Source organism: Rhinichthys klamathensis, unplaced genomic scaffold (assembly GCF_029890125.1).
Source record: "Rhinichthys klamathensis goyatoka isolate OS25496 unplaced genomic scaffold, OSU_Roscu_1.1 h1tg000213l_1, whole genome shotgun sequence".
NCBI lineage: Eukaryota > Metazoa > Chordata > Actinopteri > Cypriniformes > Leuciscidae > Rhinichthys > Rhinichthys klamathensis.
The window spans coordinates 253825-274608 of NW_026606738.1; the positions used below are offsets into that span (position 1 = coordinate 253825).

At 43.3% G+C, this 20784-nt stretch overlaps 1 protein-coding gene across 1 annotated transcript; it reads left to right on the forward strand.

Moving 5' to 3' along the window:
* Positions 1–1134: 1134 nt before the first annotated feature.
* Positions 1135–19222, forward strand: LOC130097230 (5-demethoxyubiquinone hydroxylase, mitochondrial-like). The gene is made up of 5 exons (XM_056264018.1): positions 1135–1303; positions 2623–2737; positions 11382–11521; positions 17399–17467; positions 19120–19222. The coding sequence occupies exons 1-5, from the start codon at positions 1193–1195 to the stop codon at positions 19195–19197; spliced, it is 513 nt and encodes a 170-aa protein (XP_056119993.1). The 5' UTR covers positions 1135–1192; the 3' UTR covers positions 19198–19222.
* Positions 19223–20784: the final 1562 nt, after the last annotated feature.

Genomic DNA, 20784 nt, shown 5'->3' on the forward strand with positions numbered 1-20784 from the left:
TCGTTCAACAAGTATAGGCCAAATATACTTAGACTTTTCTGTCAGTAGGCCTATAAGTCAAGTATACTTAAGTGCAATTTGAAGTATATTTCTGAGAAGTACATAAAATGTAGACTGAAAGTATACTTTCTTATTTTTAGTTTAAAAGAAGTATACTATGGCACACTTGAATAAACTTCTTTTTCGTAAGGGCACCCTCACATGAAACTAAAAATTGGCCTGTTGAATCATTTAACACCAGACGTATATAATGTTTAAAATATTAAATTATCAAATTATTAAAATAACTATATTACTTCAAAATAAATCAAATTTCCAAACAAAATAACTAACATCCAAACATGGTGACACTGGAATGGAGGTATTTCCACAATACCAATGCAAGATATTAAAACAATGCAGTAAAATGAATTTAAAAACACATGGTATTGAGTAAGTTCTAAACGACCTCATATTTACGAAAGGAAAGATTTACCTGAGCGCGAAGGTAACGTTCTCAGAACCTCGGTCACTGACGTCATTATCAAGCGCCGATTACAGTGTTTAGTAACCAACGCCGTGCGTGCGACGGGTGCGACGCCGACCACAACCCCCAGCTCCTTTCAATGACATTTGACGAATTTTCCGTGATCAAACACAAATTGCACACATGCAAAGGTTTGTCAGACCTCAGCTTATGCTTCGTGGTTCTCAACAGACTATCTTTCCTACAGCGGGTAAGCCTTGTACAAACAGTAAGTATCAATGAAACAGTTTCATAACTTTCCTTATGACTACACATTTGTAATACTTCTCCACAGGGAATTAAATCCACAGATTCTAGCCTCCATATTTAATTTTTCCCCCAAATGTTATAGTTTTGAGAGTTGAAACTTGAAAATGAAAAGCAAAGCACATTAATAAAGCTTTAGAGACAATGTTAACAATGTATGCTGTCAAATTTATCAATATTTGGAAAATGTTTGGTGTTTATCACGATAGATGTTTATTCTTGTAATGTTATTTGTTGTAGTGCTCATAGCTCCTGCATATTAAAACAATCCACTTGAGAACTAATGTTCTCTCTGATTTTTTTAGTTTAAAGTGGTACTTGCTTATCTATCTTTGCATGTTTATGTGCTTTTCTGTTGCAGTGCCATGTGTAAGGGGATATAGTGTATTGCCTCCCACCAATAATGAAGAGGAAAAAGCCATGCTTCACAGGATGATGAGAGTGGACCATGCAGGAGAATATGGTGCCAACCGAATCTATGCTGGTCAGATGGCTGTTCTCGGCTGTACACAAACACGCCCACTCATTCAGGTATTAGCTATAAACCAAAGCGGTAACGCTTTAGATTACAGCCCGGAAAGTACTGCGTAATTAAAGCAATTTTACAGTGTAACCTTCAGTAATTATAGTGTACCTATAGCGTACTTACAATATAAGTATAAGGGAACAATATTTTAAGTTTGGGGAATAAAGGGGTAACAACCAGGAGAATTAAAAAAAAAGAACTGTAAGTATTATATAACTAAGGGGTTCTTATTCTACTATTATGATATAACAATCTTACATTTGGGAGCAATTTAGCAAGAACATACACTGCGTACCTTTTTGAAATAATGGTGAACCAGTACATACTGTATAGGCTTTTTAAATATTACTGGGTACATATCTATGCATTTATAAAGTAATCTTTTTAACAAAAGCGCACTGAAAACGAAAACTATTGCAACTTTTGCTCAAATATTGGGGAAAGATACTCTTGTTTCATGTAGTGGTGCTTGTTACCCCCTTGTTCCATGTAGTTACAGGGTAAGTGTGACATTGTGGGCTGTAAAATTAGTGGTGCTTGTTACCCTCTTGTTCCATGTAGTTACAGGGTAAGTACAATAAAAATGCATAAACAATCTTATATCACTGACTCAGAAACCTTTATTTATTATACAAGCACCACTTACCCTGTAACCACATTAAACAAGATATACTGTATTTCCCAGTATTTAAAAAAAAAAAATGCAATAGTCTTAGCTTTTCTTGCCTTGAAACATGTTAGCCCAAACTTAAACATCTGCACTTTTGCTATAAAAAAAAAAGTATAAATGCATAGATATGTACCCTGTAATTTAAAAAAAGCCTATACAGTATGTATTGGTGCACAATTATTACAAAAAGGTACGCAGTGTATGTTCTCGCTAAATTGCTCCCAAATGTAAGATTGTTGTATCATAATAGTAGAATAAGTACCCCTTAGTTCTATAATACTTGCATTATAAATATATTTTTTTTATTCTCCTGGTTGTTACCCCTTTATTCCCCAAACTTAAAATATTGTTCCCTTATACTTATATTGTAAGTACGTTATAGGTACACTATAATTACCGAAAGTTACTCTGTAAATTCCTCTTAATTCCGGGCTGTAATCTAAAGCGTTACCACAAAAGCTGACAGTTATTACACAAATGTAACTTTTTTTCTTTATTTTGCATGTGGAGGGATTAAGTTATGTCTTTTTTTTTAAGTTACTGTAAGTTTTTTTTTTTTTTAAGACCAACATTGAGGTCTAATGTATTATGGAATTATGCATTCAATGTGATTTTGAATGTCAACTTCTGATGAAATTTCAATTGCTGTTAAAGGAAATGTGGGATCAAGAGAAGCACCACCTGAGTAAGTTTAATGAGATACTGGGTGACAACAGGGTGCGTCCGACCCTCCTGCTTCCTTTGTGGAATATAGCAGGATTTGCCCTTGGTGAGTGTGGCTGTTACATTATTTCTTCTCTGTTTTAGAAAATAATGTTTCTTAAGAATTCAGTCCAGGAAACTCATTTATTTTATACAATATGTTGGTGCAGACACAACTTTTTTTATGTGCACAGGGTACCCCCAAACCCTGGAAATATTGGGGTAGTGTAAAATAGTATTATTCAGGCTTGGAAAAGGTATAAATTAATAAATATCAATAAATTGCTCCACTGTCTCTATACATTGATTTTTAAAAATGTCTAGTATGCTATAGGGCTGGGCGATAAAACGATTACAATAGGTTACTATCGTAACCCCGGTTCTCTGAAACATCGAGTGGAGAGATCCACCTATGGGAAGGGCATCCGTACCTGACCTCTGCAGAAGCATCCAATTGCACCAAGTCTGGCTAGACAGACAGAAGCGCGCAGCCAATGCCAGGTGAGGCCACACCCCCTCACCTACGGGCATATAACATCTGGGCGCGCTGCTATTCCTCAGTAAGTATATTCGCTTCTCGTGCGGCAAGCGGGGCAAAGCTGGTGGATCTCTCCACTCGATGTTTCAGAGAACCGGGGTTACGATAGTAACCTATTGTTCTCTTTCATCATCTCGTGTTCGAGATCCACCTATGGGAGAGACATGGACAGCTCCCCGATTGCCCAATACACTCACAGTGAGGTTCTGAAGGCCAGAGAAAGACGGTCACCTCGGGGAGGCGGTGCCTGACACGTCCATTAATCATGAACCTGCAAAGGTGACGCCACACCAACTGCTGTGGACAAGCAGGACATGAAGCATGCATGAGACACATACATGATAGTACCCCCAACCCACCAAGGCAATTAAACTATACCCATAGCGGGAAGTAAATGTTTGGTGGCAAGAATGAACATGACCAGCCGGCCCATTCACTCTTATTGGTATCAACAGAGTACAGGGAAGAGCTAAGAAGACCCCACCCCTAAAACCGAATGTGCTACCGAGGTTCTGGTGACATCCAGCCGGTAGTAACGCACAAAGGTATGAGGAGAAGCCCAACTGGCAGCGGAGCAGATGTCCTGCAGTGACACTCCCCTAAACAAAGCCCAAGAGGCGGCTAAGCCCCTTGTGGAATGAGCTCTGATGCCCCTTGGGGGCTGCACTCCCTTTGCTTCATAAGCCATAGTTATAGCGCCCACAACCCAATGTGAGAGGCGTTGCTTCGATATGGGACTCCCTCTGTGCGGAGGGGCCCATGAAACAAAGAGCTGGTCGCTCTTCCGGAAAGCGTTGGTCCTGGTCATATAAGCCTGTAAAGCACGGACTGGACACAAAGCATTCAGCCTCTGATCCTCCAGAGAGGTAAAAGGTGGAGGGTGAAAAGCGGACAGCTCCAACACCTCCGAAGTGAACGCAGGGAAGCACTTCGGCATGAAGGCCGGGTTAGGCTTAAGGGAAACCTTATCTCCACTGAGGGAGAACTTAGTGCACGAGGGGTGAACCGAGAGTGCATGTAGCTCACTGACACGTTTAGCAGATGCCAAGGCCAAGAGCAAAGCTGTCTTGAAGGACAGCAGCTTGAGGGAAATACTCCCCAGGGGCTCAAAAGGATGTTGAGACAGTGCTTCCAGCACCATGGAGAGGTCCCATTCCGGAACAGTTCTCCTGATGACTGGCAACGAGCGGCGTGCACCCTTCATAAATCTGCGGATTAGAGGGTGCTGCCCGACAGTAGAGCCCTCAAAACCCACATGACAGGCTGAAATCGCAGCCAAATAGACCTTAATGGTGGAAAAAGACCTCCCTTTTTCCATGAGGTCTTGAAGGAAACACAAAATATCAGGAACTGAGCACTGATAAGATGTGAGACCGCGCCCATCGCACCACCCTTCGAACACGTGCCACTTACAGCCATATAAGGACCGTGTAGAGACGGCCCTGGCATTCTGAATAGTGGCGACCACACGCGGCGAAAGCCCAAGTGCGTTCAGGTTCGTCCTCTCACGGGCCAGGCCCAGAGAGCCACCCTGTCCGGGTGGGGGTGGTAAATCTCCCCGTTGGCTTGGGACAATAGATCCGTGCGAACGGGAAGGCGCCACGGCTCGGCGTATAACAGAGGAATTATCTCCGCCAGCCATGGTGCCTTGGGCCACCTGGGTGCTATCAGAATGAGAGACAGGCCCTGCTCTCTCACCCTGGCCAATGAGGGAAGTATCAGGCACAGGGGAGGAAAAGCATACAGGAGCACTCTGGGCCATGGGTGGGCCAGTGCGTCTACCCCGAGGGGCGCGTCCATGTCCCTTAGAGAGAAGAACATAGGACAATGGTAGTTTTCGCGCGAGGCGAATAGATCTACGCTCGCCCCTCCGAATCTCATCCATAGCATTTCCACTATCTGAGGGTGAAGACGCCAATCTCCGTAGATTGGGTTTCCCCTTGATAGCAGATCCGCACCTCTGTTCAGAATGCCCGGAACGTGAGTTGCGCGTAACGACAGGAAAACCCGTCTGCTCCACACCAAAAGCTTTTAAGCTAGAGCGTGGAGTTTCGACGAGCGCATGCCGCCCTGACGGTTGATATAAGCCACAGCCGTGGTATTGTCGCACCGTACTAGAACGTGATGTCCCTGCAGGCGAGGCAGAAAATGATTCAGAGCTTTCCAAATGGTTAAAAGCTCTAAATAGTTTATGTGCGCTGAACGTAGTCTGTTTGGCCACAGACCGTTCACCGTTCTGCCCTCCTGGGTGGCACCCCAGCCTGTCAAGGACGCATCTGTCGTCACAACTTTCCGCATCGTAACCGCTCCCAGAGGGGTTCCCCGTGCGTAAAAGTTCTCGCTCTCCCAGTGGCGCAAGGTCGCCGAGCAGGCGTGTGTCACTGTTACCGAGCGGCAAAGGTCGCGATTCGGGCTGAAATGTAGTGACAAGACCCATTTCATGAACGCCCTCATCCTCAGAAGTCCCAATGGCACAACTTGGGTGGATGAAGCCATGAGACCCTGTAGCCTGAGACATGTGCGATATTGCACTTTCGCCCCTTCTCTGAACTGCGTCAGACAGTTCATCAGAGAGCGAACGCGCTCTTGAGAGAGGCGCGCTCGCATGGAGACCGAATTCAACTCCAAGCCCAGGAAAATGACATTCTGACTGGGCGTGAAATTGCTCTTGCTCACATTCACTTGGAACCCGAGCGATGTGATGTGTGCGAGAATACGGCCGGTGTCCTGCAACACCTTCTCCTTTGATTCGGCTATGATGAGCCAATCGTCTATATAAGTCAGGATTCTCAGACCTGATATTCTCAGAGGTGCTAAGCCCGCCTCCGCGCACAGACAGAAAGACCGGGGACTCAAACTGAGTCCAAACGGAAGAACTGTGAATTCGTAACATATGCCCTGGTAGGCGAAACGAAGAAACTTCCTGTGCGGAGGATAGATGCTTATGTGAAAAAAAGCATCTTTCAGATCGACTGATGTGAACCAGTCGTTCTGTTTTATGGCACGGGCGAGTGCGCCTTGTGACAGCATTCTGAAATTGTATTTCCTCAAATGTTTGTTCAACACTCGAAGGTCCAAGATAGGGCGGAGAAAGCCGCCTTTTTTCGGGACCAGAAAATAACGGGAATAAAAACCCTGGTTCATCAGATTGGGGGGTACCACCTGAATCGCTCCCTTGTTTAAGAGAGATGAAATTTCCTCTTTCAGAATGTGAGAGGCGTTCTCTTCCGTGTGAGAAAAGAGAATGCCGTTGAAATGCGGGGGTTTTACTGCGAATTGCAATCTGTAACCCTGCATTACTGTACGCATCACCCACTCGGGAGCTGAAACGGTTCGCCAAGCCGCTTCGTGACTCGCGAGAGCTCCCGCTCGGGCCAGAGCGGAGCTGTGTGAGACCGACAGGTTTATTTGTGATGCAATGGCGCCATCTAGTGGGCACACTAGAGGCGACATGCAGGGGTTCGGAGGGATTTCCTCTCTCTGCAGTGAGATGAATTCTCTCTGCGGAGAGAGGTTTTCTCTCCGAAACGAATTCATTTGATTCGTATTTTTTTGTGTTTTGTGTGTTTTGTGTTGGGCAAACACTGGGGCCGAAGCCTTTATTGAGAGAGTGAGGGGAACAGAGTGTGGGCAGTGTGGTGTCACTGAGCTTAAACTTTCCCTCACAAAGGGCCCCCTGAACGTGGGGGGAAAACACACATTTCTCGAACACACGAGCTGGGCAGTCTCGTTTACAGGCGGAGAGCTGACCCATCCGCGGGACCCCCTGGGTCTTTTGGACGGGGGTCCTAGAAGAGGAGGGGAGTCCGAAGGGCTTGCGGGCCGTGAACAAGGACTCGAAGCCCCCATCGGCTGAACATCAGGCAGGCCGCTTGCGTTTCGAGTCGGTGGGGTTGGAATTCGCAGGTCTCCCGGCCGCGGCGGGAGCGGGCTTACCCCAGTGCTTGTGTGTAGGTGCTGGGTTATGTTGCCGAGGGGGTGGTTTGTTGCGGGGCTTTTCTTTGCCCTGATGAAACTGTCGTCCCGTGGCCGGTGGGTTAGGCAAACGCACAGGGGGCGCCTGGCGTGGGACTGACTTCCTGGGAAGGCAAAGCTTGAAAGCCTCATCCTCCTTCTTCTGATCGTCACACCGTTGTTGCATCAGTGCGACGGCGGGGCCGAAGAGAGCCCGGCCGGGCTCCACCGGCGCCCGCGATGCGCCGTTTCTCACTGTCAGGGAGTCCCGACAGGTTCAGCCAGAGCGCGCGCTCTCCGACCACGGAAAGCGCCATGGAGCCCCCGCAAGCTTGGACGGCCTGCCGAGCGTTGCGGAGGACGAGGTCGTTCACCGTGAGGATCTCCTTCCACAGGGTTTCAGAAGGATTTCCCTTTTCCAATTGTTGCCCTAACTCTTCGAGGATCTCCGCCTGGTAGGCGGAAAGGAGCGAAGAAACGTTAAGGGCCCTGACAGCCACGGCCGAGGACTTATAAGCTGCCTGGTGAACGGAGGCAGCAAAACGGTCCATCTTGTTGGGCAAGACCGGCTTAGGGGGAGCGAGCAGCCCGCCCTGAGCGGGGTTAAGGTGCCTGGCGATGGAAGGCTCAACGGCGGGAGGTTCGCCCATACCGTGCGCCGCCATGTCCTTAACCTCGAGTCCCGTGAGACCGTGTTTGAAGTCGAGCGGGTCGCTCCAATAATTTCTCATGTGCTTCGCGCACGCCGGGAGGATGGGGAAGAGTTGTTTCCTCGGGCCGGGAGGGGGTCCCAGCACTTTCCCATCATAAATATCCCTCTCCTGGTCGGTGGCGCTCTGCGGTGCCGGCCATTCGATGTTGAGACGAGCGGCCGCTCGCTCACACACTTCCAGGAGGATGGCTTGAGGCAGAACCGCGTGGGCGGTAGCCTGGGGAACACCAGAGGGCGGGATGGCCTCCTCGTCCTCTGAAACCCCAAGAATGGCCGCATCCTCCTCTTCGCCAGAACCGGGCAGTTCGTGGACGAGAGCGAGGTTGTCCCCGAAGATGTCCTCCTCGGGGAAGGCGGGATTGGGCTGGTCAGCCCAGACGAGAGACGTTGCGCCCCGGGAGGCCCCCGGTAGCGCGTCGTCATCACCGTGTCCCCCGTCCGAGTCAGAAGGGCTGAGCCCGGTGCACTGTGTCACTGCCACCTTAAGACGGCGTTTAAGCAGCTTCCTAGGCAGCATGAGGCAGAAACTGCAATTCTCCGGGTTCTCCAGGGCTTCCCGAGCGTGCTTAAGACCCAAACAGACCACGCAAAGCTGATGAAGATCCTTAGCTGCGATAAGGGCACCACACGCGGCCGGGCAGGCCCGTGATATGCTATCCCCTGGAGAGGCTGCAGGCTTAGACAGTGACATACCAGCGAAGAAAACGGAGAAATCCGTGGCGGGCAGCCGTGAGGAGAAACGGTGAAAATAGCGAGAGCGTGGGCGGCTCCGAATGCAAAGCAGCAGTAGTTGAAAAATAAACAACTGTCACGTCCGGCGGAGGCTGATCTGGTCGATATGTCCTCCTGAAGACACGAGGTGAGCAGTGTAAAAAATCAACCGAGTTGTGAGATTCAGAGATCGCGAGAAGCGAATGTCAACTGAGGAATAGCAGCGCGCCCAGATGTTATATGCCCGTAGGTGAGGGGGTGTGGCCTCACCTGGCATTGGCTGCACCTGGCATTCTGTCTGTCTAGCCAGACTTGGTGCAATTGGATGCTTCTGTAGAGGTCAGGTACGGATGCCCTTGCCATAGGTGGATCTCGAACACGAGATGATGAAAGAGAACGATAATTATCGCGATATAATTTTTCTCGATAAAACGATATCAAGAGGTCGATAAATCTTCGATAATGTTTATGCGCCAAAAGCGGAACGAAACTCATTTGAACCGCGCGCCACACGGACTGTTTATCCGCTCGGCTCAAAGTCCAAACGGCAGCGCGAGCTCACTAGAGCAGGCGCGTTTACTCTGATCGTCTCGCTCACGAGATCCAGTGAGAAGCGCTTGAGTTCAGCGAAGAACACAAATGTTTAAAGGCAAATAAAACACCGCTGACAAACAGGAGAAACACTGCGCGCAACGATACAGTCAGAATCTGAATTGATACTGAATCCATTTAGCCTACCATGGATGTACTGTAAGGTTAGCCTAGTAATATTAACTGCACCATGAAATCAATGTGGGATATACATATTGAATTGTATAATATTATTAATGTAGACAATGTATTAAATGACTAATGGAATATAATTACAGTATTTAATAATGTATCTAACTGTTAGGCTACTGTTTTTCATACAAATAGGCCTACCATAGAAACCATAAAGTTACATTTTGCCATGATAGTGAGGTGCTTAGTTATTGAGAATGAGGAGGTGACGTCACGCGTATCACTCCGCGTTGCATTGTGGGAAGGATTCGCATCTTGGTAGGATACGCTATCCGTTGTGATGGTTACTTTGACCGTGAGACCGAGAGAAATAGCGACAGAGAGAGAGAGCAGCTTGATATTTGTTTGCATTTTTGCGATAAGGCACAGTTTCTTGGGAATAAATGAAGAAGGGGGAAGCAAAAGGAAAGGGGCTCTATCGGGAGAGACTAAATAACAACACCAAGCAGCGTTTTTTAGAGAAACTAAGTTACTTGACATCAACATGGACCCGTACGGTATGACCTGCTACAGAATGGACGAAAGACCCAAAGCACTACCACCTTTCACATACGCTGACATAGTTAATTACCTGGTTTGTTTATGGTATCAGTGACTAACGTTACTGCCTACACAATGCAAGAGTTCAGAAGGTTTAAGTCATTAGAAGCTGAACAAGTCTGCTGCGGCTGGGTGCAAGACTTAGAAACCCCCAAACCTGTAACGTTAAACTACGAGAGTTCAGTCATACTTGATGTTTCAGGCCTCATTCATATGTGGAAATAAATCTGATATGAATCAGATACATGCATTTGCACCTGCCGTGCAACGTTAAGCGAACAGATCGGACATTCCCCTGTCAATGCGAATCGTACGTCATTAAAAAAGTGTCTTTTTAAAACATTTCGCGGTACAGATATATCTATAACAAATGAAACAACTCTAGATGAATAACAGAGTATTAATTTCGTTCGTTTCTATTAAATAAAAGGCGAACTGTGCTGAAATGTGTTGCTTTTGAAAGCAGGCTTTGCTCGCTGTTGCTGCTGTCAGTTTATTGACAAGCAGACAGTTTCTCTGAGCTGGCTAGCATTGTTATTTAGTCTCTCCCGATAGAACCCCTTTCATTTCTCTTCCTTCTCCATATCTTCCAAAGAAACTGCGGCGTATCGGTAAAATGTAAACAAATACTAAGCTGCGCTGTCTCTCTCTCGCTATTTCTGAAATGTTTTAGTCGCGCCTCTGTAAAGTTCTGAAGGCGTTGCCCCTGGCAACCGATAGCGTCTCCTACCATCATGGCCGACCGGCTCAGACCCCGCCCAAATCGGCACGTGACTCCTCACTCTCAATAGGCTATGCCTGGTTTTATCTGTGGTTATCATGATCTAAATGCATGATACTGGATGACCAATGGTTTTTAATAAAACTCAAACAGTCAGAATATTACATTTTACCAAATAAAAATGTGGTCGTTACATTTTTTTTATAGAACAGATGTTACTGTTTTTGTTAATGAACATACATTTAACATTTCGAGACAAAACATGTAATTTGAATATTGCAGCCTGCACTGCAAACTGTGCTGAAGAAATATTTTTCTATTCAGATATTTATTTTGTTAAGGAAAAATGACAAATGTTTGAATGTTCTACCTCAGATTTGTGAAATGTTCACCTGTTTGGCAAGTGTTTGTCATGATATGTTCTGACAATAAAGAGTAGTTTAAAACCACAATTAACGCTCTGGTGTATACAACTTTCACTTAGGAGCAAAAATCTGCCTTTAAACTTGAAAGAAATAAAGATTTGACATTTATCGTGATAATTATCGATATCGACTGATATAAAAAAAAATATCGTGATAATTTTTTTGGGCCATATCGCCCAGCCCTAGTATGCTATCACAGATAACTGGAAAAGTCGTCATGGAAAATCATTGGTCAAAAGATGTGAGAACCCTTTGTGTACTAGAAAGAGTCTTCAATGTAAAATGTAGCATTGGTGTGATATCTTTTTTATTTTATATTTTTGACAGGAGCTGGTTCTGCTCTCTTGGGAAAAGAAGGGGCGATGGCCTGCACTGTGGCTGTAGAAGAGAGTATCTCAGAGCACTATAACAGTCAGATCAGAACTCTAATGGAGAAAGATCCTGAGAAGTACACAGAACTGCTGCAGGTGGGTCAAATCCTTAAGACATGGTGGGCTTCATACTTTACACACAGAGAAACAGTAGAATAGTGATGAGGCTCTTGCTTAAAATATGTATTGGAGGATTTAAAATTAAATTGCTTCATTTGTATCACAAAAAATATTGTCAGTTCAACGGTTCGCTTATGCTGATAGTATAATTTGTAAAAAGGATGAAATGGTAGCTTAATATCTAAATAGAATCATTTTCTAAAGTGATGTCAGACGCAGAACCCCACTGAATAATATATGTATGATGCAGATGAATAAATGTTACTAACTCAGGGTGTCCACGGGGTCTTAAAAGGTATTAAAAGTTGATAAATCAATTTAGAGAAAATTATGGCCCTTAAAAGTATTAAAAAGTCTTAAATGCCATTTTCCAAGGTATTACATTGTTTTTAATACCTTGGTATTTATATCATACCTTGGATGATATAAAAGGTATCATCTTTTCGTTATGCATATTTATCCAAAGAGGTTGTATGCTAAAGTTAGCCTGAATTTAATCATTGCGTAGGCGAATAGTGGGTTTCTGTGTAGTTTATTTGGAATCCCGCTAGATATGACGTCATCGGTTACCGCGCTCACTGACTGACTGCACTGCTGCGTGATATGTCCCTTTACGCACGGTTGTTAAACAACATCGTTGACTAATGGGGAAATGCAATATACACAACAAGCTTACATTACATCTTAAAGCTGCAGTCCGCAGTTTTTCCTCTTTGTCGCCATCTCTCTTCGAAATCTGCAATTGCAGTTATTCGCGGAATTATCAACTTTACGTGAGTTGTACTTCAACACCCTCGACACGGCACAGCGCGGATGAACACAATGTTTTGAGGAGAATGTGCGGCTGTCAGTCACCGCGCCGGTGTGGCATTTTCACCCTAAAATGTCATCTGAACAAGTAAGTAACATCTACTTTTGTTCTTCTGACCAACTAACTGAAAAAAAGCATTGCAGTAAATCGTGCTGATTAAATCTAACGATCGATTATCACGTCAAACCGTGCAAATTATTCTTTGTTCTCAAATTGTTAATGTTAACAACATCAGCATTGCATGACTACATTTAAAGCCCTTCAGATATTTAGTCTTGTTTTCGCATGGGCCCGGTTGCAGTCTCTTTTTCCAAACTCTCAGTCCAAAGTCTTTTGCATTTTACAGCGGGGGAATCTGTTGTCACTGGTGATTGTCGTTTGAACCTTTCTGGATCCGCCATCAAATGAATAAGTTTAATTATATCAAGTGCTGTGAGAAAAGGCTATAAATCTCTACCTCCAACATCCTCACACGCAATATATCCTACTAGCCGAGACACCTTTATGTGTACAGATGTGACGTAATGATGCAAAGACATGCTTGAATTTACATAAGCCTACAATACATTCCCTACAACACACATGCTCGAGTGAGAAAACACGCTGCCGCTGACAGACGTTGCAGGGACACATGCACAGATAACGAAGTTTCTAACATCACTTTGCGTTTTCTGTTATTAAACCTGTCTTCCTTAACGAAACTTAAAGGAACCATGTCTCCAAAATCATGTTACTGTCAGTTAGCCTAAGTTATCATCTCGCCTCACTCGGGTTCAGCTGCGCTTACCTGTCGTGAATGCAGTGATGGACGTCTTTCCTCATTCAACTGGTGTTGAACTGCTCATTCAACTGGTCACAATTTCATGTGATTTCTCATTGTGGTGGTGATATTAATTTGTAGTAATTAATTTGATTAAAAGTAATTCCATTTTGTAATATCATTTAGTAAGATCATTTTCATCCAAGTAATTCCCAAACTTCGCGAGGCAGACGATGACATTATGTGATCAAATACAAACACGCTCCACAGCGCTCCCCAGTGCATTTAATTAAAACTGCGAGTTAGTGCTTGGGATTTACTATATGGGGAGGCTGCAGACCTGGAGCCGGTAGATATACGCCCCTGGCAGTGTTCCTGATGCGTCCAGTAGGGAGATATACTGCGAAATAACATAATTAAAGCGGCCGTCCGTAGCTTTTTGTGGGTAAAAAATTATACAAAATACATATTTGAGAAAATGCATAACCAGCCAGTGATTAAAACCATCTGCTTGCCCTTAGCTCGATTCAAAACGGTAAGCTTGTAATAATGTTTTTAATTCCAGTGGTACTGGTGGATTTCCGCGGGAGATTCGAGCTTGTCTTTGCGTCATTACGTCACATCTGTACACATAAAGGAGGAGTCTCGGCTAGTAGGCTATGTTGCGTGTGAGGATGCTGGAGGTGGAGATTTATAGCCTTTTCTCACAGCACTTGATATAATTAAACGTATCAATTTGATGGCGGATCCAGAAAGGTTCAAACGACAATCACCAGTGTCAACAGATTCACCCGCTGTAAAATGCCAAAGACTTCGTTCGGACTTCGGAGTGGCTACAGAAAAAAAGAGACTGCAACCGGCCCATGCGAAAACAAGGATACATATCGGAAGGACATTATGTAGTCACGCAATGCTGACGTTGTTAACATTAACAATTTGAGAACAAAGTATAATTTGCACGGTTTTGCGTGATATGATAAGCGATTTTTAGATTTAATCAGCGCGATTTACTGCAATGTCAGAACCAGAACAAAAGTGGATGTTACTTACTTGTTCAGATGACATTTTAGGGTGAAAATGCCACACCGGCGCGGTGACTGACAGCCGCACATTCTCCTCAAAACATTGTGTTCATCCGCGCTGTGCCGTGTCGAGGGTGTTGAAGTACAACTCACGTAAAGTTGATAATTCCGCGAATAACTGCAATTGCAGATTTCGAAGAGAGATGGCGACAAAGAGGAAAAACTGGTCATACTTCCAAAAAGAATAATCTGTGATTCTGAATGCCAGTATCCACACCGGCACGGTGACTGACAGCTGCACAGCACACTCTCCTCAAACATTGTGTTAATCCGCGGTGTGCCGAGTTGAAGTACAACTTACGTAAAGTTAATAATTCCGCGAATAACTGCAATTGCAGATTTCGAACAGAGATGGCGACAAAGAGGAACAACTGCGGACTGCAGCTTTAAATCGACGCTAAAGGCCAATTTATACTTCTGCGTCGAGTGTACGCCGTAGTGTACGGCGTACGCTACGCACGTAGGCGACGCCGTCATGAGCATTTATACTTCTGCGTTTAGGTCTGCGTTGCTCTGCAGTACAGCGCCGAAACGCTAGTTGGCGGCGGAGGGTTTTAATGTTCCACTGTGTTTAGATTCCTCGCGGCAAGAAGATGATTCCTCGCGGCTGTTTTGAGTTTAGGTTACTACAAGCAATGTCGACTGAAAGAGAGCAGATCATGTTGGAGTTGGAGCTTATCGAGGTGGAAAAGGTAATTTTTTGGGGGTTTTTTAACAGTTTCGCTGTACTTAGAATTTAAAAATGGCGGGCGGTGCAGAAGAACACGCCGGAAATACATAGGAGGAAACGTGATGCTCCCAAGCCGACCAATCACAGATCTTTGGGTCCGCGTCGTCGCGACGTGTAGTTACATTTTTGAGGAGGTGCGCGTCAGGTTACGGCGAAGGGTAGGGCGTATGGTACGCGTCTGTGCGTATGCTACGCCGCACCTACTGCGCGCACCCGACGCAGAAGTATAAATTGGCCTTTACACATTAATAACCCGTCCATAGACTTGACAATTTTATGTTTTTTGTTAATTTAATTATAAAGGTTACAGTGTAGATATGCACAGATTAAAATATCTGTAGATATTCAGTTGGGCATCACTCTCTTCACTCAGCCTACAGAAGACTATTTGTTTTTGTGAATTGAAAAATACACATAGTTGGATCAACTATGTGTTATGACAAGTAATGATATGACCTACTGCAGTTACAGGCCTATTTACCGTAGGTTTTTATATACAGGAGACTGAGTAAAATATGTTGTTGTAAATTTATATAAAATTACATTTAGACATTAACCAAATTTAGCCCATTAGACGCACAGTACCGTGTAATCTGGATCCTCTATGAAATATCTGCTGTACTATTCTCTATTGGTCGTCATACAGCTACAAAACAGTGTCCTACACAGCATTTTATGAAGACAAACCCAATTTATACCTTTTCTAAAATTCCAAGGGCCATTTAGAAGAAAGAGACAATATTGTTGTTCACAAAAAATTTATTAACACCATTTATGAATTATGATGACTCCCTATGGTTTGCCACTCTTCTTCAACTGTTTTTATATCCTCCTGTCAAAGGGCTCCCGCTCACTGATAAAAAAAATTAAAAAGGACATCCATGGTGATTTGATCTTGTGTGTGTGTGTGTGTGTGCGCGCTGCCCAGAATTGATGTCAGGTGAGTGTGGAGCATTAATTTGCTCCTGATCTTCAAAGTACAACGGCACAGGTTGTTGGTGGAACAATAGTGGAAAAAGTGTCAAGCCACTTTGATTTCTTTTGGCCACCGATGATGGACTGTGCAGAGAAAATTGAAAATGACATTAAAACCTTGTCCATGTATGTCGTTTATTTTGTAAGTCGTAAAAAAAGAGAGATGTGTGTTTATAAGTTTAGAGAGAGAGAGATATTTTAATTTCCTTAAATGGTTAGTTCACCCAAAAATGAAAATGATGTCATTAATGACTCACCCTCATGTCGTCCCAAGCCCGTAAGACCTCCGTTCATCTTCGGAACACAGTTTTAAGATATTTTAGATTTAGTCCGAGAGCTTTCTGTCCCTCCATTGAAAATGTATGTACGGTATACTGTCCTTGTCCAGAAAGGAAATAAAGACATCATCAAAGTAGTCCATGTGACATCAGTGGGTCAGCAGCGTCTTACGTCATCAGTGTCACTGAACGCGGCTCGACAACAGAAGCGGAAGACAATACAATGCTGAATAAAGTCGTAGTTTTTGTTATTTTTGGACCAAAATGTATTTTCGATGCTTCAAAACATTCTAACTTACCCACTGATGTCACACGGACTACTTTGATGATGGAAACTGGAGATCAAACTAGAACAACGACAGGAAACATTCACTGGTAACATACAATACTAGACAAAAACACAGGGCAAACAAGAGGGCTTAAATACACTGACTAATTACAAGACAAGGAACACCTGTGAACAATGATCAGACAATTAACAAATGACAAGACACATGGCAGGACCACATGACAAACAGGGAATCACATGACAGACAAGAACAAGGAACAAGACACAAAACCCACACCGTGACAAGTATAATTCGAATAGTATTTTATTTTTTAGAATAATAATTACAGATCGAATATTCGTGCACACCCCTACTGACACTCTGCTCTGGTGCATCAAATCAAGCACTCCGTAATCACAGGCAAACTGTATGATGATCAGTCAGGTGTTTGTCATGAGAAGTGTACCACAAAATAGCTATGGTTTGCAGCTGGTTATAAGAGTCGATGTTACAAATACGTATTTTGAATATACTTTGTGAACTCATTGTCCCTTTAGCTCAGAGAGGTTTATTTTCCCTCTTCAATAAGTTTTGTCAATTGTTTTGTTTATTGGTCTAATTCTGGTTTCTCTTTCTAATAAACCTTGCATTGAGTTAGTCACTTAATTAATTCTCTTGTGCTTCGTTCCCTCCCTTCTGAATTATGTTGCATTGATAAGGAGTTATCACAAACGAAGACTGTTTAGATGTGCTATCTTACAATCAATATATAGTAAATGTAAGGTGTCGCCAATGTAACGGCTTGAAGTGGCGATGAGGTCTTAAAATTTATGGAAGGGGTGTTAAAAAAGGTCTTAAAAGGTATTACATTTAATTCCATGATTACTGTATATACCCTGTGACTGCAGTAATATGTTACAGTGATTTTTTTTTTTTTTTTATTGTCAGATGATTAAAGAATTTCGGGATGATGAAATGGAGCACCATGACACTGGACTTGAGCATGATGCTGAATCAGTAAGTCTGAATAATGGCATGTAACATGATTTGTAGGGCTGGGCGATATGACGATATTATCGTATATCGACGATGTCTCGGGGGAAAATGACATATACTTCACATAGCCACATGCAATAGCATGAATTAAATATTTTCTATAGGCTAGTAGTTAGTAGGGTTAGGGTTTAAGTGCAAGAAGATGCCAAAGAGAACACTTCTGCGTGCGTGCTTTGGATATGTGCACAGCTCAGAAAGCAGTGCGCACACAGAAGTGTTCTCTTTGGCGTCTGTTCACAGTGTTCACAGAGAGCCGCCTCTCATATAGTGCACGGACAAATACAGATACAATGATGTCAAAATATCCAGGTAGTGCTGAGAACAACAGGCGCGCTCAACTCCCAAACCGTTTATGGGTGCGAGTTATAAAGAAGTTATCAAATAAAGATGAAAAACCGCACTCTCTAGTTATATCTCATATATTTATTAATACCAGGTCCACACAGACGCGTTTCAGATGGCTTAGGCTGAAACGCGTCTGTGTGGACATGGTATTAATAAATATGTGAGATATAACTAGAGAGTACGGTTTTTCATCTTTATAAAATATCCAGGGAAACACAGTTGGTTTGGTCTTATGTTAATGTAAACAGTTGAAAAAGAAAAACAGTAGGCGTACCGGAGTCATGCATTGACAGCAGCCTAATAGCTAGGCTATATACCAGCTGCCACCATTAATGTTAATCAAAGAACAAAAGAAAAAGAAAATCACTCACTGAACTTGACAGAATAACTTTTGTAACTTTAATTACCCTTAACTGTATTTTATTTTTTGTTGTTCGGCACTGACTGCTCTAACTGCAACGTGTGTCTGTGTATGCGACGATGCTTTGGAGATGCGTTCCCTATCAAACATCATTAGGGGCGAAGTCTCTATTGTATCCATTAGTTTTCTTATTATTATTCCTCCCCAGTGGGAGTCTATGGCAGCCCTATGAACTGTAAATAGAAAAAATATGAAAATTGGCACAATTGTAGTGATGGTAATAAATAGTAACCTGACTAACTTTGGGGTCTCTAGGGCCAACCCTATAGTGTTTCTCAAAAAGGAGCTCCGGGAGCATAAACATAACGTGACGACAGTGAAGAGGAGAGAGGACCAGGCCTAGAACATTTTTGTTGTGGTTTTATTATGTTTTTATGCACCAGGCTTTACTTCCGTTTTGTTTGTTGATTTTTGGATTAAAGTTTGTGAAACGTTCGCCGGTTCCCTTCCCTTATCAACAAACCTTGCTACAGTAACAAAATAAAACCTTAAAGTTTCCATTTTTAAATTAAACTAACTGAATCTCAGGCTATCATTAGATAAAGTGCAGCCAAACTCAAGATGATCTGCGTTTACGGTGTATGTCGGCAGTGTTGTCTCCGGCGGGGAAGGGGCGGGGCTCGGGTAGACAATATAATCGGATATTGTGATATTTTTTAAGGCTATTATCGATAAAATATTTTTTTTACATCGCCCAGCCCTAAATTTGTGACTGCATGAACTAGCATATTAAACTATAAAACCTCAATAACAAGAATTGTTTTAATAGTTATTTTTCTAGAGCCACAGATATGTTCATGCTCTGCCATTGCGTGTATTAGTTACATATTGTGCGTCTTTATTGCAGGTGCCTGGATATCAGCTGATGAAAGCAATCATACAGGCTGGCTGCAAAGCTGCAATTTATGTCTCAGAACGAGTATAAATGTAAAAAAAAAAAAAATAGTATTATTTAAAAGTCACCCTGATATCTTGTAAATATGGCTTCTACTTTTTGTAGTTTTAAAGCTGAAGTATGTAATTATTTTCAGTGTTACAATATTTTATTCAGTAAGCCATTTTGGGTTGATTTCTCCAAAATCATTGTGGTGCTTGCTCTGTTCGTTTGAGCATCCCACCCTCCCCAACACAGCATTTTTGGGGTATGACTATATTTCAATGTATAATTAATATATATATATATATATATATATAATTAGTCTTTATTACCAAAGCCTGAAGTGGGGATAAAGTGCCACTACTCATGATGGGGAAGGGGGAGGTGTGGTTGAACTGTGTGCTGACCCACTTTGAGCATCTCTTTGTCTGGCCAGGGGAAATGTTCAGAAAACCTGTTGGGGAAAAAAAAGTTTTAGTGACACTAGTGGTGCATATTACAGACGTGTTTCCTGGTGCTTTGAGCATCTCTTTGTCTGGCCAGGGGAAATGTTCAGAAAACCTGTTGGGGAAAAAAAAAGTTTTAGTGACACTAGTGGTGCATATTACAGACGTGTTTCCTGGTGCTGTTCCTCACAGCAGTATAAATGTTTAAAATGTATTTATTTATTATATTTTATACATGACCTGTATTATTTTATCTTGCCCAGCCAGCAGGATATATTCAGAAATAACATACTGTAATGTTTTATCACTATTGTGTTGACATTAAAGTCATATGTCTTCACAGGACGTGTGTGTTTTGCACAGACCACTTGGAACACAAGAGGGCAGTCTTTGCCTTTTAAGTTAAAGGTAATTTGCAGCCACCAGTCATGACAGGGCAATCTGTGCCCCAACTGTTAAAATTATTATTTTATGTGAGAAGAAGGACCACAGGTATATAAACATATTTGGCATGCTATAAATATGCTCATCTGTTATCTTAGAATATCTAGGGACTGTCAGTGATGTATGCATACAATATTAGGGGAAGTTATCACAAGGGTGGCTATGAAAACATGTAACATAATCTGTAGCAGAGATGCGGGAAACAGCTGTCTCCATCTCCCTGTGGTTCCCATGACTTAATCTATGAGGGCATGAAGTCAAGCCTGGACACTCCACAGAGAGTATGAGAGCCTGGATTTCAGTTACTGTGTCTGAGGGTTTTTTCAGTATGTTGCCAATTGGTGAATTTAGTTTGAAGCTTTGATAAGAAGAGAGCAGGCTATGAGAAGTGCACAAATTATACTCTGGGCCCCTTCCTCCTCTTCGTCTAGAGTCTTTTATGCTGACTGTACTGGATAAGAGTTCTTGAGAGGCCTGTTTAGTTTGGCAGAGCTACTGTATACTCGAATTCAGAGAGGAGGCGGCTGATGCAATCCCTGTGTAACTACAAGTACTCCTCAGCTTCCAGTCTACCATCAACTGTGACCACATGTAACCCTTAACAGACTCAAAGTTTGAGGCTTTCAACTGCCCACTACCCACAGTCTGCCTCCTGTCCCATACTCCCCTTCTCTCCTACTTCAGAAGGTTTTTATTTCTAAACATATCTTCCATATAAGCATTTGCATTGCTTAATGTAATGCAG

Coding starts and splice junctions, on each gene's coding strand:
- LOC130097230 (XM_056264018.1), top strand. CDS start 1,193: ATGCTTCACAGGATGATGAGAGTGGACCATGCAGGAGAATATGGTGCC. Junction 1,304..2,622: donor AAACACGCCCACTCATTCAG/GTATTAGCTATA, acceptor TTGCTGTTAAAG/GAAATGTGGGATCAAGAGAA. Junction 11,522..17,398: donor AGTACACAGAACTGCTGCAG/GTGGGTCAAATC, acceptor TTTTATTGTCAG/ATGATTAAAGAATTTCGGGA.